General features: G+C 43.4%; 1 protein-coding gene across 1 annotated transcript; it reads right to left on the bottom strand.

Annotated features, from left to right (window-relative positions):
- Positions 1 to 8,896: 8,896 nt before the first annotated feature.
- On the bottom strand, positions 8,897 to 9,985 carry LOC118011261 (melanoma-associated antigen 10-like). Its single transcript, XM_035005876.1, has one exon. It carries the CDS (start codon positions 9,983 to 9,985, stop codon positions 8,897 to 8,899), a length of 1,089 nt encoding a protein of 362 aa, XP_034861767.1.
- Positions 9,986 to 12,590: the final 2,605 nt, after the last annotated feature.

Genomic DNA, 12,590 nt, shown 5'->3' with positions numbered 1-12,590 from the left:
CTGGGAAAATTGGACAGCCACATGCAGAAGAATGAAATTCGACCATTCTCTAACACCATTCACAAAGATAAACTCAAAGTGGATGAAAGACCTCAATGTGAGACAGGAATCCATCCAAATCCTAGAGGAGAACATAGGCAGTAACCTCTTTGACATCGCCCACAGCAACTTATTTCAAGATACATCTCCAAAAGCTAGTGGAACAAAAGCAAAAATGAAATTTTGGAACTTCATCAAGATAAAAAGCTTCTGCACAGCAAATGAAACAGTCAACAAAACAAAGAGGCAACCCACAGAATGGGAGAAGATATTTGCAAATGACACTACAGATAAAGGGCTGGTATCCAAGATCTAGAAAGAACTTCTCAAACTCAACCCCCCAAAAACAAATAATCAAGTCAAAAAGTGGGCAGAAGATATGAAAAGACACTTCTCTGAAGAAGACATACAAATGGCTGACAGACACATGAAAAAAAAGTTCATCATCATTAGCCATCAGGGAAATCCAAATCAAAACCACATTTAGATACCACCTTACACCAGTTAGAATGGCCAAAATGGACAGGGAAAGAAACAACAAATGTTGGAGAGGTTGTGGAGAAAGGGGAACCCTCTTACACTGTTGGTGGGAATGCAAGTTGGTACAGCCACTTTGGAAAACAGTGTGGAGCTTCCTCAAAAATTTAAAAATAGAGCTACCCTATGACCCAGCAATCGCACTCCTCGGTACTTACCCCAAAGACACAGATGTAGTGAAAAGAAGGGCCATATGCACCCCAATGTTCATAGCAGCAATGTCCTCAATAGCCAAACTGTGGAAAGAGCCTAGATGCCCTTCAACAGATGAAAGGATAAAGAAGATGTGGTCCATATATACAATGGAATATTACTCAGCCATCAGAAAGGATGAATCCCCAACTTTTACATCAACATGGATGGGACTGGAGGAGATTATGCTAAGTGAAATAAGTCAAGCAGAGAAAGTCAATTATCATATGGTTTCACTTATTTGTGGAACATAAGGAATAGCATGGAGGACACTAGGAGAAGGAAGGGAAAAATGGGGGGCAGGAATTGGAGGGAGAGATGAACTATGAGAGTCTATGGACTCTGAGAAACAAACAAAGTTTTAGAGGGGAGGGGGGATTGGTTAGCCTGGTGATGGGTATTAAGGAGGGCACATACTGCATGGAGCACTGGGTGGTGTACGAAAACAATGGATCATGGATCACCACATCAAAAACTAATGATGTATTGTATGGTGACTAACATAATAAAATTAAAAAAAAAAAAAAAAGAATTCAGCCTCTGTAGATGTTTGCTTACACAGAACTTTGCATGACTTTTCCTGTCTACCATTTATGAGGGAGGCTTTGGGATGTGTTGGTTTATTTTTTTGTTTGTTTCATTTTGTTTATTTTATTTAAATTCAAGTTAGTTGACATAGTGTATTATTAGTTCCAGGGGGAGAATTTAGTGATTCATCAGTTGCGTATAACACCTAGTGCTCATTACGTCAAGTGCCTTCTTTAATGCCCATCACCCAGTTACCCCATCCCCCCACCCACTTCCCCTTCAGGAACCCTCAATTTGTTCCCTAGAGTTAAGAGTCTCTTATGGTATGCCTCCCTATTTTCATCTTACTTTATTTTTCCTTTTTAATGTTAAAAATTTGAGCCTTTTGTGTCCTTTGGATAAATACTTAGTAGTGCAACTGCTGGGTAATAGGGTAGTTCTATTTGTAACTTTTTGAGGAACCTCCATACTGTTTTCCATAGTGGCTGCACCATCTTGCATTCTACCAACAGTGTAAGAAAGATCCCCTTTCTCTGCATCTTTGCCAACATCTGTTGTCTCCTGAGTTGTTAATTTTAGCCATTCTGACTGGTGTGAGGTGGTAACTCATTGTGGTTTTGATTTGTATTTCCCTGATGATGCGTGATGTTGAGCATTTTTTCATATGTCTGTTAGCCATTTGTATGTCTTCTTTGCAGAAATGTCTGTTCATGTCTTCTACCCATTTGTTGACTGGATTTTTTTTTTCAGGGGGGGTGTTGAGTTTGATAAGTTCTTTATAGATCTCGGATACTAGCCCTTTATCTGATATGTCATTTGCAAATATCCTCCCATTCTGTAGTTTGCCTTTTAGTTTTGTTGAGTGTTTCCTTTGCTGTGCAAAAGCTTTTTATCCTAATGAAGTCCCAATAGTTCTTTTTTTTTTTTTAAGATTTTATTTATTTGACAGAGAGAGATAGGGAGAGGGAACACAAGCACAGGGAGTTGGAGAGGGAGAACCAGGCTCCCCGCTGAGCAGGGAGCCTGACGCGGGGCTCGATCCCAGGATGCTGGGACCATGACCTGAGGGAAAGGCAGACACCTAATGACTGAGCCACAGGCGCCCCCCAATAGATCATTTTTGCTTGTTTCCCTCGCCTCTGGAGCCATATCTAGCAAGATGTTTTGTGGCTGAGGTCAAAGAGGTTGCTACCTGTGGTCTCCTCTAGGATTTGGATGGACTTCTGTCTCACATTTATGTCTTTCATCTATTTTGAATTTATTTTTGTGTATGATGTAAGAAAGTGGTCCTGTTTCATTCTTCTGCATGTGGCTGTCCAATTTTCCCAACAGCATATGTTGAAGAGACTGTCTTTTTTCCAGTGGATGTTCTTTCCTGCTTTGTTGAATATTAGTTGACCATAGAGTTGAGAGTCCATTTCTGGGTTCTCTATTCTGTTCCATTGATCTATGTGTCTGTTTTTGTGCTAGTGCCATACTGTCTTGAGGAATACAGCTTTGTAATACACCTTGAAGTCTGGAATTGTGATGCCTCTAGTTTTGGTTTTCTTTTGCAACATTACTTTATCTATTCGGGTTTTTTTCTGGTCCCATACAAATTTTAGAACTGTTTGTTCCAGCTTTGTGAAAAATGCTGGTGGTATTTTGATAGGGATTGCATTGAATGTGTAGATTGCTTTGGGTAGCATAGACATTTTAACAATATTTGTTCTTCCAATCCATGAGCATGGAATGTTTTTCCATTTCTTTGTGTTTTCCTCAATTTCTTTCATAAGTGTTCTATAGTTTTCAGAGTACAGATCTTTTACCTCTTTGGTTAGGTTTATTCCCAGTTATCTTACAGTTTTTGGTGCAGTTGTAAATGGGATCGATTCCTTGATTTCTCTTTCTGCTGCTTCATTGTTGGTTATAAAAACGCAACAGACTTCTGTGCATCGATTTTATATACTGTGACTTTGCTAAATTCATGTGGCAGTTCTAGCAATTTTTTGGTAGAGTGTTTTGGGTTTTCTACATACTATATCATGTCTTCTGTGAAGAAAGAAAGTTTGACTTCTTCTTTGCCAATTTGGATGCATTTTATTTCTTTTTGTTGCCTGATTGCTTAGGTTGGGACTTCCAGTACTATGTTGAACAACAGTGGTGAGAGTGGATATCCCTGTCGTGTTCCTGATCTTAGGGGAAAAGCTCTCAGTTTTTCCCCATTAAGGACAATATTAGCTGTGGGTCTTCCACATATGGCTGTTATGATGTTGAGGTATGTTTCATGTATCCTTACTTTGTTGAGGGTTTTTGTGAAGAAAAGATGCTGTATTTTGTCTAATGCTTTTTTCTGCATCTATTGAGAGGATCATATGGTTCTTATCCTTCCTTTTATTAATGTGGTGTATCACAATTGATTTGCAGATGCTGAATTAACCCTGTAGCCCAGGAATATATCTCACTTGGTCCTGGTGAATAATCCTTTTAATGTACTGTTGGATCCAATTAACTAGTATCTGGGTGAGAATTTTTACATCCATGTTCATCAGGGATATTGGTCTGTAATTCTCCCTTTTGGTGGGGTCTTTGTCTGATTTTGAGATAAAGGTAAAATATTGGCTTCATAGAACGAGTTTGGAAGTTTTCCTTCCATTTCTATTTTTTGGATTAGTTTGAGAAGAATAGGTATTATCTCTACTTTAAATGTTTGGTAGAATTCCCTGGGAGGCCATCCAACCCTGGATTTTTGTTTGTTGGGAGATTTTTGATGACTAATTCAATTTCTTGGCTGGTTATGGGTCTGATCAGATTTTCTATTTATTCCTGTTTTAGTTTTTTTCTTTTTTAAAAAATTTTATTTATTTTTTTGACAGAGAGAGAGAGAGAGCACAAACAGGGGGAGTGGCAAGCAGAGGGAGGGGGAGAAGCAGGCTCCCTGCTGAGCAGGGATCCCAATGTGGGGTTCAATCCTGGGGCCCGGGGATCATGACCTGAGCTGAAGGCAGATGCTTAACCAACTGAGCCACTCAGGAGCCCCAGCCTGTTTCAGTTTTGATAGTTTATATGTTTCTTGGAATTTATCCATTTCTTCCAGATTGCCTAATTTGTTGGCATATAATTGCTCATAATATTCCTTTATAATGGTTTGTATTTTTGCGGTGTTGGTTATGATCTCTCCTTTTTCATTCATAATTTTGTGTCTTTTTTCTTTTTGATAAGTCTGGCTAGGGGTTTATCAATCTTGTCAATTCTTTCAAAGAACACAGTCCTGGTTTCATTGATGTGTTCTACTTTTTTTTTTTTTTTAATTTCTATATCATTGATTTCTGCTCTAAACTTTATTTCTCTTCTCCTGCTAGATTTAGGCTTTATTTGCTGTTCTTTTTCCAGCTCTTTTAGGTGTAAGGTTAAGTTGTGTATTTGAGACTTTTCTTGCTTCTTGTGAAAGATCTGTATTGCTATATACTTCCCTTTTAGGACTGCCTTTGCTGCATCCCAAAGGTTTTGGACTATTGTATTTTCATTATCATTTGTTTTCATGTATTTTTAAATTTCTTCTTTGATTTTCTAGTTGACCATTCATTCTTTAGTAGGATGCTCTTTAGCCTCCATATATTTGTGGTCCTTCCAAATTTTTTCTTGTGGTTGACTTCAAGTTTTGTAGCACTGTGGTCTGAAAATATGCATGGCATGATTTCAATCTTTTTGTACAGGTTGAGTCCTGATTTGTGACCCAGTATGTGATCTATTCTGGAGAAAGTTCCATGTGCACTTAAAAAAAAAGGTGTATTCTGCTGCTTTAGGATGAAATGCTCTGAATATATCTGTTAAGTCCATCTGGTCCAGTGTGTCATTCAAAGCCCTTGTTTCCTAGTTGATCTTCTGCTTAGAAATGATCTGTCCATTGCTGTGAGTAGGTTGTTAAAGTCCCCTACTATTATTGTATTATTATCAATGAGTTTCTTAAGTTTGTTATTAATTGATTTATATATTTGGCTGCTCCCAAGTTAGAGGCATAAATATTTAAAATTGTTAGATCTTCTTGTTGGATAGACCCCTTTATTATGATATAGTGTCCTTCTTCATCTCTTATTACAGACTTTGTTTTAAAATCTAGTAATAAAAACTTAAAAAGAATAAGAAAATAAGTGAAAAATAATAATAAAATAAAGAATAAAAGTACAAAGGAGGCTAGATCCTATTTTCCCCTAGAGCTGAAGCTTTGCAGCACCCTATGATCAGTAAACTTGGTGTGAAGTTATTTGTGCTGGTCTTCTGGGGCAGGAGTCTGCTGCTCTGATTCTCAGGGGGACTGGCGCTATTGGAAATGTGCCTCGAGAGCGCAGGGAGGTAGGGCTTGGTGTAAGCAGCTCTGGACTCCACTAGGTGGCGCTGTTTTGCCCCCTCGTGTCTTTCAGCGCTGATGGGCCAGATGACTATGGCGGCACCCAGCTCTCTAGCCCTGGAGCTGAAAATTCACACCCCCCACTCTTCAGTGAGCCCTCACAGAAGAGCAATCAATCACTCTTGGTTCCCCGTTTTCCATCAGAACCCTGTGTTCACCCTGCCTGGGTCCAAGCTTTTTTTTTATCTCAGGCACACAACTGAGTTTCAAAACTCCAAATTTTAGGGACTCTTGCTGTGCAGACCTGCTGTTCCTCCTGAGGAGGGTCTCACCGTGCTTCTGCCTTTTGCTGACCAGTCCCAGGAAAGTGGTCGGTACAACCATGCAGTTGTTCACAGTTTATGGCAATACAGGGCAGAAAGCCAACACCTAGACTCTTTGCTCTCAGCCAGCTACCACACTCCTATGCCTGGGAACAGTGCAACACTAAGGCACCACCTGTTCTTCTTGTGACCCAGGGAATCCTCAGACCACAGTGTCACACCTGGCATTCTGCCCCGCTTCGCCACCTGAGCACCTTTGAGCCAAGCACATCCGCCACTGTAACAGACTTCTAAAAGTTCCGATTTTGCACTCCACTGCTTGTAATACTTTGCAGTAGCCTCCTTAAGTAGGTTCTGTCCCCATCACCATATCCACAGCAATATCACACCAGATTCAAGTCTCCACACCTCCTACCTTCCAAAAGGTGGTCATTTTTCTACTTGTAGACTTGCAGTATTTGTTCTCCCAGACCTCTGATTAATTTCTTGGGTGTTCAGAATGATTGATAACTAGCTGTATTTGAGAGACCAAACTTAGGGTCCCTCTACTCCTCCACCATCTCAACTCCTGTTTTGTTTTTTATTTTGTTTTGAGGCTTTGGGTTTTAACCACATGGTAAACTCATTCATCTGTGTATGTGTTCAGTGGACAATTCCAAAAAATACATCCCATTAAAATCCTACTGCAAATATCAGGGTGGTTTCAAAAATAATCTGACTTCAGAATTATATCCCAATAACCAGTACACATCACATCAGACCCTACTCACAAGCCCATCTGGAAAACACTGAGAGGTTTTTAAATACACCCAGGGGGGATGACCATATATTAGCTTCCTAGGGCTGCCGTAACAAATTACCACAAACTGACTGGATTAAAACAATAGAAATTTATTCTTTCACAGTTCTGGAGGCCAACGGTCCAAAATGAAGGTGCCAGCAAGTTGGTGCCTTCTGCAGACTTTGAAGAAGAACTCTATCTCATGGCTTTCTCCTAGCTTCTGGAGATTGCCAATAAACCTTGACGTTCCTTCCCTTTCAGATGCATCACTCCAATCTCTGATTCCATTCTTCACATCCCCTTCTCTATGTCTGTTTTTTTTTTTTTTTAAGATTTTTTTATTTATTTGACAGAGAGAGAGGGACGGCGAGAGAGGGAACACAAGCAGGGGGAGTAGGAGAGGGAGAAGTAGGCTTCCTGCCGAGCAGGAAGAATTGGCTAAGCGACAGAAGACCTGCCTCAGGCTATGAGTGGAACCAACATGGATCCTAGATGAATTCAGACCAGGGTTCTAGTCCCAGCCACATCACTTACTAGCAGTATAATCTTGGGGAAATTACCAGTCGCTGTGAGCCTTAGATTCATCATCTGTAAAATGGGTTTGATGAGCCCTGTCTTCTAAGACAACTGGAATGTATGTAAAGTATCTGGTACAGTGCCTGGCATTTATCAGATCTTTAGTAAATAGCAGTTATTTCTAATATTATTTTGTCCCCAGACCCTACTGCCCTCTCCTCTGGGATTTTGTGCTCATCCAGGACATCTCAGATAATATGTAGCTCAAGAGGAGTCAGAATGTCAAATTAGGCAAAAATGTTGCTTCACAAATAAAATTCATTAAATTTTCCCTCTTAGAGGATATATAATTTGGCTATGTGTCAGTCTTTCTCAGCTGATATAACTAAAAGGTTCCCAAAATTTGAGTCAAAGACCAACTCCTTCCTTCCCTCCTAGCTGTTCATCCATCCAAAACACTATTTTCAATCATTTTACTCCCACCAAAACCTAGATCTGCTTAGATTTAGCCAAATTACACTCAAGATAACCTTACCTTTAATGTTATTCTAATGGAGTGGGCTCTGGCTCCCTCTGGCTAGGGAAGAGTGCTAGCTTAGTGGCTTCTGGATACCACCTCAAGGGAGTATCACTCTATTCTCAAGAAATCATTGCAGATGATGTATATAGGACACCTAGTTAAGTGCGCTGTGTTAACTACACTGAGACAAGAGTTCAGAATATCTTCCATACTCGTTCCAGGTGGAGATTTCTCCAGCTTATCCATGATACAAAAAGAACTAGTAAGCGGTTTTCTATTCCAGGCTTTTCTGTTACTTCTAGAACACATCACCTGACAGACTGGCCCCTGCTACCACCCACAGCAGGAATTGCAGTTTCCCAAAGCCCTAAATTGCCTCAGCTTTGGGCATTTCTACTTGACTGCTCGCATCTGGAGATCTACCTCATCACTCCTTGTTTTTACTTGTTCTTTAGGTATTAGAAGACATCTCACCATCTTCCTGATTGCTGCTCCTAGCACCTACCATTTTATGATTAGGGGTGTGTCTTGTTTATCCTAGTATTTCCACTATTAACACAGTGCTTTCCAAGGAGAAAATATCCAATTAATGTTTGGTGAATAAATGAGTCAGTAAGCAGGGTTTTTTAAAATAAGATTTATTAAGATTATGCCTACTTTCTTCAGTAAGCCAAGCAAATCCAGATATGTATCTTTTAATTTTACAGAACAATAACTAAAGTGATTAAGGGAATCCAAAAATTAACCACATTTTACATTTTTTCTCCATTTTCTTTCACATTTCCAAGGAAGTTCCTATTCCAGTATCATGTTATCTTGTTCCAGATCACAAAATAAGAGGGAAGGTTCCCCAGTTTGTTTTGTAAAATATCAAAACTAATATTCTTAAATCTGATAAACAGCAATAGGTGTGTGACAAATTCATTTACATACTTAGATTCTAAAGCTAATAAACATTTTATTAAAAAAACAGCATTTGAAGAATACCAAAAGGAAAAAAAAGATAAACTTCCAAATCATCCATATAGAAGAAGAACACAAAGTTGTATACTGTGTTTTCCCCAGCCTGACCCTGACCCTCCTCTACTCAGAGCCAGGACTGACCTCTTCAAATACAGCATGAAGATCTGGGCTCACTCTTCAGTTGGGGCAGGAGAAGCTGCTGACCAATGCTGTGCAATGAACATGGAAGTAGTATTATCCACAGAACCAATTCTGCGCTGGGCTCTCTCTTCCTCATCTCTTAAAGCCTCCTCATACCAGTATGAGAAGGAAATGGGGTCAGTCCCTTTGATCTTAGCCAAAAACTCCAGAACTTTCATCTTACTGGTTTCAGCATGAGCCCTGGGACCCCACAGGAATTCATAGCATGGAGGATCACTGTTAGGCACCTGCCGGTACTCCAGATAATTCTCCTGCACCCAATCTCTGGTGATGAGGTTCCTGGGCTCCCCATAAATGAAATGATCCCTCCCAGCATACACTCCCATCACATTCAGGAAATCCCAGATGTCTTCTTCAGGGGCACAATTGCCCTCTATGAAGATCACACCCAGGATGATTATCAGGAGACCATTTTTAGGCATGCTCTGGTTGTCACTAAGCATCTCATCACAGGTGAGGTCCAGGGAGTTGACAAGGACATAGGAGTGGGTGGTGGGGTCCACTTCCTTCACATCAATGCCAGAGATCACCTCCAAACACTTAGACGCTTTCTGGAAGATCACAGGGAATTGTTTCTTGTACCTTTTGATGACAAACTTTAGCATTTCTGCCTTTGTGATAGGCTCCTTCAGTCGATACTTGAGGACCATGAAATGTACCAAATCAGCCACCTTCTCATCTAGTGGGTCTCTGGGCAAAGATTCAGTGTCTGTTGAGGTGTAAGGGGAACTTGTATCTTTTTCTTGGCTGCTGGAGACTCCTTCTGATGTGCTCCATGATGCAGAGAAGGAGCAGGAGCTCTGAGGACTCTGGGGAGGACTCAGGGTTGCAGCAGGCTCCTCTTCCTCCTCCTCCTCTAGGGAGACTGGGATCACAGGAGAGGAAGGCGGGGAGGCGGAGGTGGAGGGGTAAGAGAAGTTGAAAGAGCAACTGGAAATAGAGGAAGTCTCCTCGTCCTCAGCTACAAGAACATCTGCCACTTCTAGGCCTTGTATCTCACTTTGGGCTTGAAAGTCTGGCTCAAATGTGAGGCGTAGACGCTTTGGAGAGTGAGGCATGATGACTCTTGTTGGCAGTAGCAAGAAGTATGAGCAAGACAATGGGAGATGGGGTACCACCGGCCTATGGGAGGGAGGAAGAGGGTTAGCAGTCTCAGCAGAGAAACACCCTTGGCAGCTCTGACAAAGGCCAACTTACAGGCTCTTTGGGGGGTGCTCTAGGTTCTCAGAGAACTTCTGTCTTCCTGGACAGTTTGTTTCCTAGAAACCTATAGGAGGATATAAGAAAGCGCTTCAGGGTGCAGCCAGCCAGCACAGCTCAAGTCTTCCAGAGCTGACTGTGGGCAGGTGAAGTTGGGCACTCTGGGGTCCCTTCTGTTCTGACATGGGTGGAGTCCTTAGTAGACATTCAAGGTGTGTACCTCACCTTGGCTCCTAGCACTGCCTAGGCCTCCTCTGCTCTGCTGACCTGAGGACATGTGCCTCACACCAAGACCTCACCTCATAGTTCTGGAGCCCTGAACAGGGGAGGAGGGGCCAGGCTCTGGGAGATCCCTACTATCCTGCAGTGGATGATCCCCTCTGTGCTCACTAAGGTTCTCACCTTTCCCCTAACAAGGCCTGCCCACTACCCCCACCACCACCACGCCACTGCAGCCAACCCCTCCCCAACATCCCTGCCTCTGCTAGTGTAAGGTAAAATTTTCAGAAAAGGAGCTCACATTCCTGAGACCAATGAGAAGGAAGTGAAAGAGCAACACATTTGACCATACAAGCCCAGGGCTTCCCTGGATGACAGCAAGGGTGGCCAAAGTCTGTGAGAATCCCTCTCTCCTAGCTGAGGGTTACCCTCATTCCTCACATTGATGCCTGGTAGAGCCTGGGACTCCTCCCTCTGTTTTCCTAAGTCTGGCCCCTTCAAAACAAGCCTTCACCTCCCTGAGACCACCAAGAAAGGACTGAAGGCACACCATATCTGTTCACTATGCCCCAGGACCTCCCAGAGCTGACAGCAGGGGCAGGGTAGGGCTGTGTATGCCATCAGTCCTCACTCAGGGTCCCTATCTTAAAACCTGGCAGAGACTGGGACTCCTCCCTCTGCTGTCCTGATGTGTCTCCTCCTCAGAGCAAGACCTGCACCTTCCTGAGAACCCCTGCACAAAAATGAAGAGGCACCATATCTTGCCACCTTTACTAGATCCTTCCAGTGCTGACAACAAGGGGAGGGCCCCACCTGTTCTGTGGTGGGACTATCCTCAATCCTCCCTTCATGGCATTCATCTTTACTCTTGGCACAGCCCAGGCTACTCCCTGCTGACTGAATATCACCCCTCAGGCCATGACCTCACCTCTCTGGGACACCTCCCTCACCTTGGGAAAGTGAGGGCATACTATATCCAGGCAACCCTGCTTGGGTTGTCCCAGGGCTGAGAAAAGAAGTGAGCCAGTCTTTATGGGGTCTCTTCTTTCTGGGGTGGGAAGTACCTTTGTTCCTCACCAAAGGTCCTTACCTTGACTCCTGGTAGAGCTTGGGACTCCTTCCTCTTCTGACCTGATGTGGCTTCTCAGCTGACCTGCCTTCACATTTAGACTAAAGACCTCAGCTCCAAGTCCCTCAAGACAAAAGTGAAGAGACATCACAGCCATCCACTACTTCCCAGGGTCTCCCAGGGCTGACAGCAGGGGCTACACCCCATCTGTCCCAGATTGGGGGAGGGGTTCCCTCTGTCTTCCCTCAAGGTATTCTTTACTTGTGGCAGGGCCTGGGCCCACTTCCTCTGGTGACCTGAAATCACCCTCTCAGACCAAGGTCTCATTTCTCAGAGATACCTCCACCTACCCCATGCAGGAAGTGAGGATGTACCACATCTGGGCATTCCTACCCAGATCCTCCCAGGGTGGACAGTGGGGACAGGGTGAAGTTTCTGTGAGGCTCCGTCTGTCTGGGTTGGGGGTGCCCTTAGTCTTCCTTCAAGGTCCTTACCTTACCTTGACTTGTCACAGATCCTGGGATTCCTCCCTCTGTTGATGTCACCAGCTCAGACCAAGCCCTTCAACTCCCTGGGATACTCCAAACAAAAGTAAAAAGTCACCAAATCCAGCCACACCTGCCTGTACTCCTGGCAAGGCCTATCCTACCCTCTGCTGACCTGAAGTCTCCCCCTCCAACCAAGACCTCACCTCCGTGAGCCCCTCTATCCCCTTGATTCTTGGTAGAGTCTATAGCAGAAGTGAGAGTTCCTCCCACCCAGCCACCCTGCTCAGATCCTCCCAGGGCTGAGATTCTGTGACGTCCTTCTTTTCAGGGAGGGGGGGTGGTTTCAGGCTTCACCAAGGGTCCTTACCTTGATTCCTGACAGAGCCCGGGACTCCTCCTTCTTCTGAACTGATGTGTCACCTCCTCAGACCAAGGTCCTCACCTCTCTAAGACTCTCCCCCAGACAAAAGTAAGGAAATGTCACATCTAGCCAACCTTGCCTGTGGACTCCTGGGGTTGACAGGAGGGGCAGGGCATGGCTGGGGCCTCCTCTCTCTTGGGGTATTTTCAAGGTAGACCAAGACCACATCTATCTGGGGTGGAAGGTCCTCTCAATCCTCCCTCGTGGTCCTCTCCTTGATGCCTGGCAGGGCCTGGACTGTACCCTCTATTAACCTGAGGTTACAA

This window comes from Mirounga leonina, unplaced genomic scaffold (assembly GCF_011800145.1).
Source record: "Mirounga leonina isolate KUSES-001 unplaced genomic scaffold, KU_Mleo_1.0 Mir_101664, whole genome shotgun sequence".
In the NCBI taxonomy this organism is placed as follows: Eukaryota; Metazoa; Chordata; class Mammalia; order Carnivora; family Phocidae; genus Mirounga; species Mirounga leonina.
Note: the sequence above shows the minus strand (reverse complement) of the source record. Positions and strands in the feature narration are given on the sequence as shown.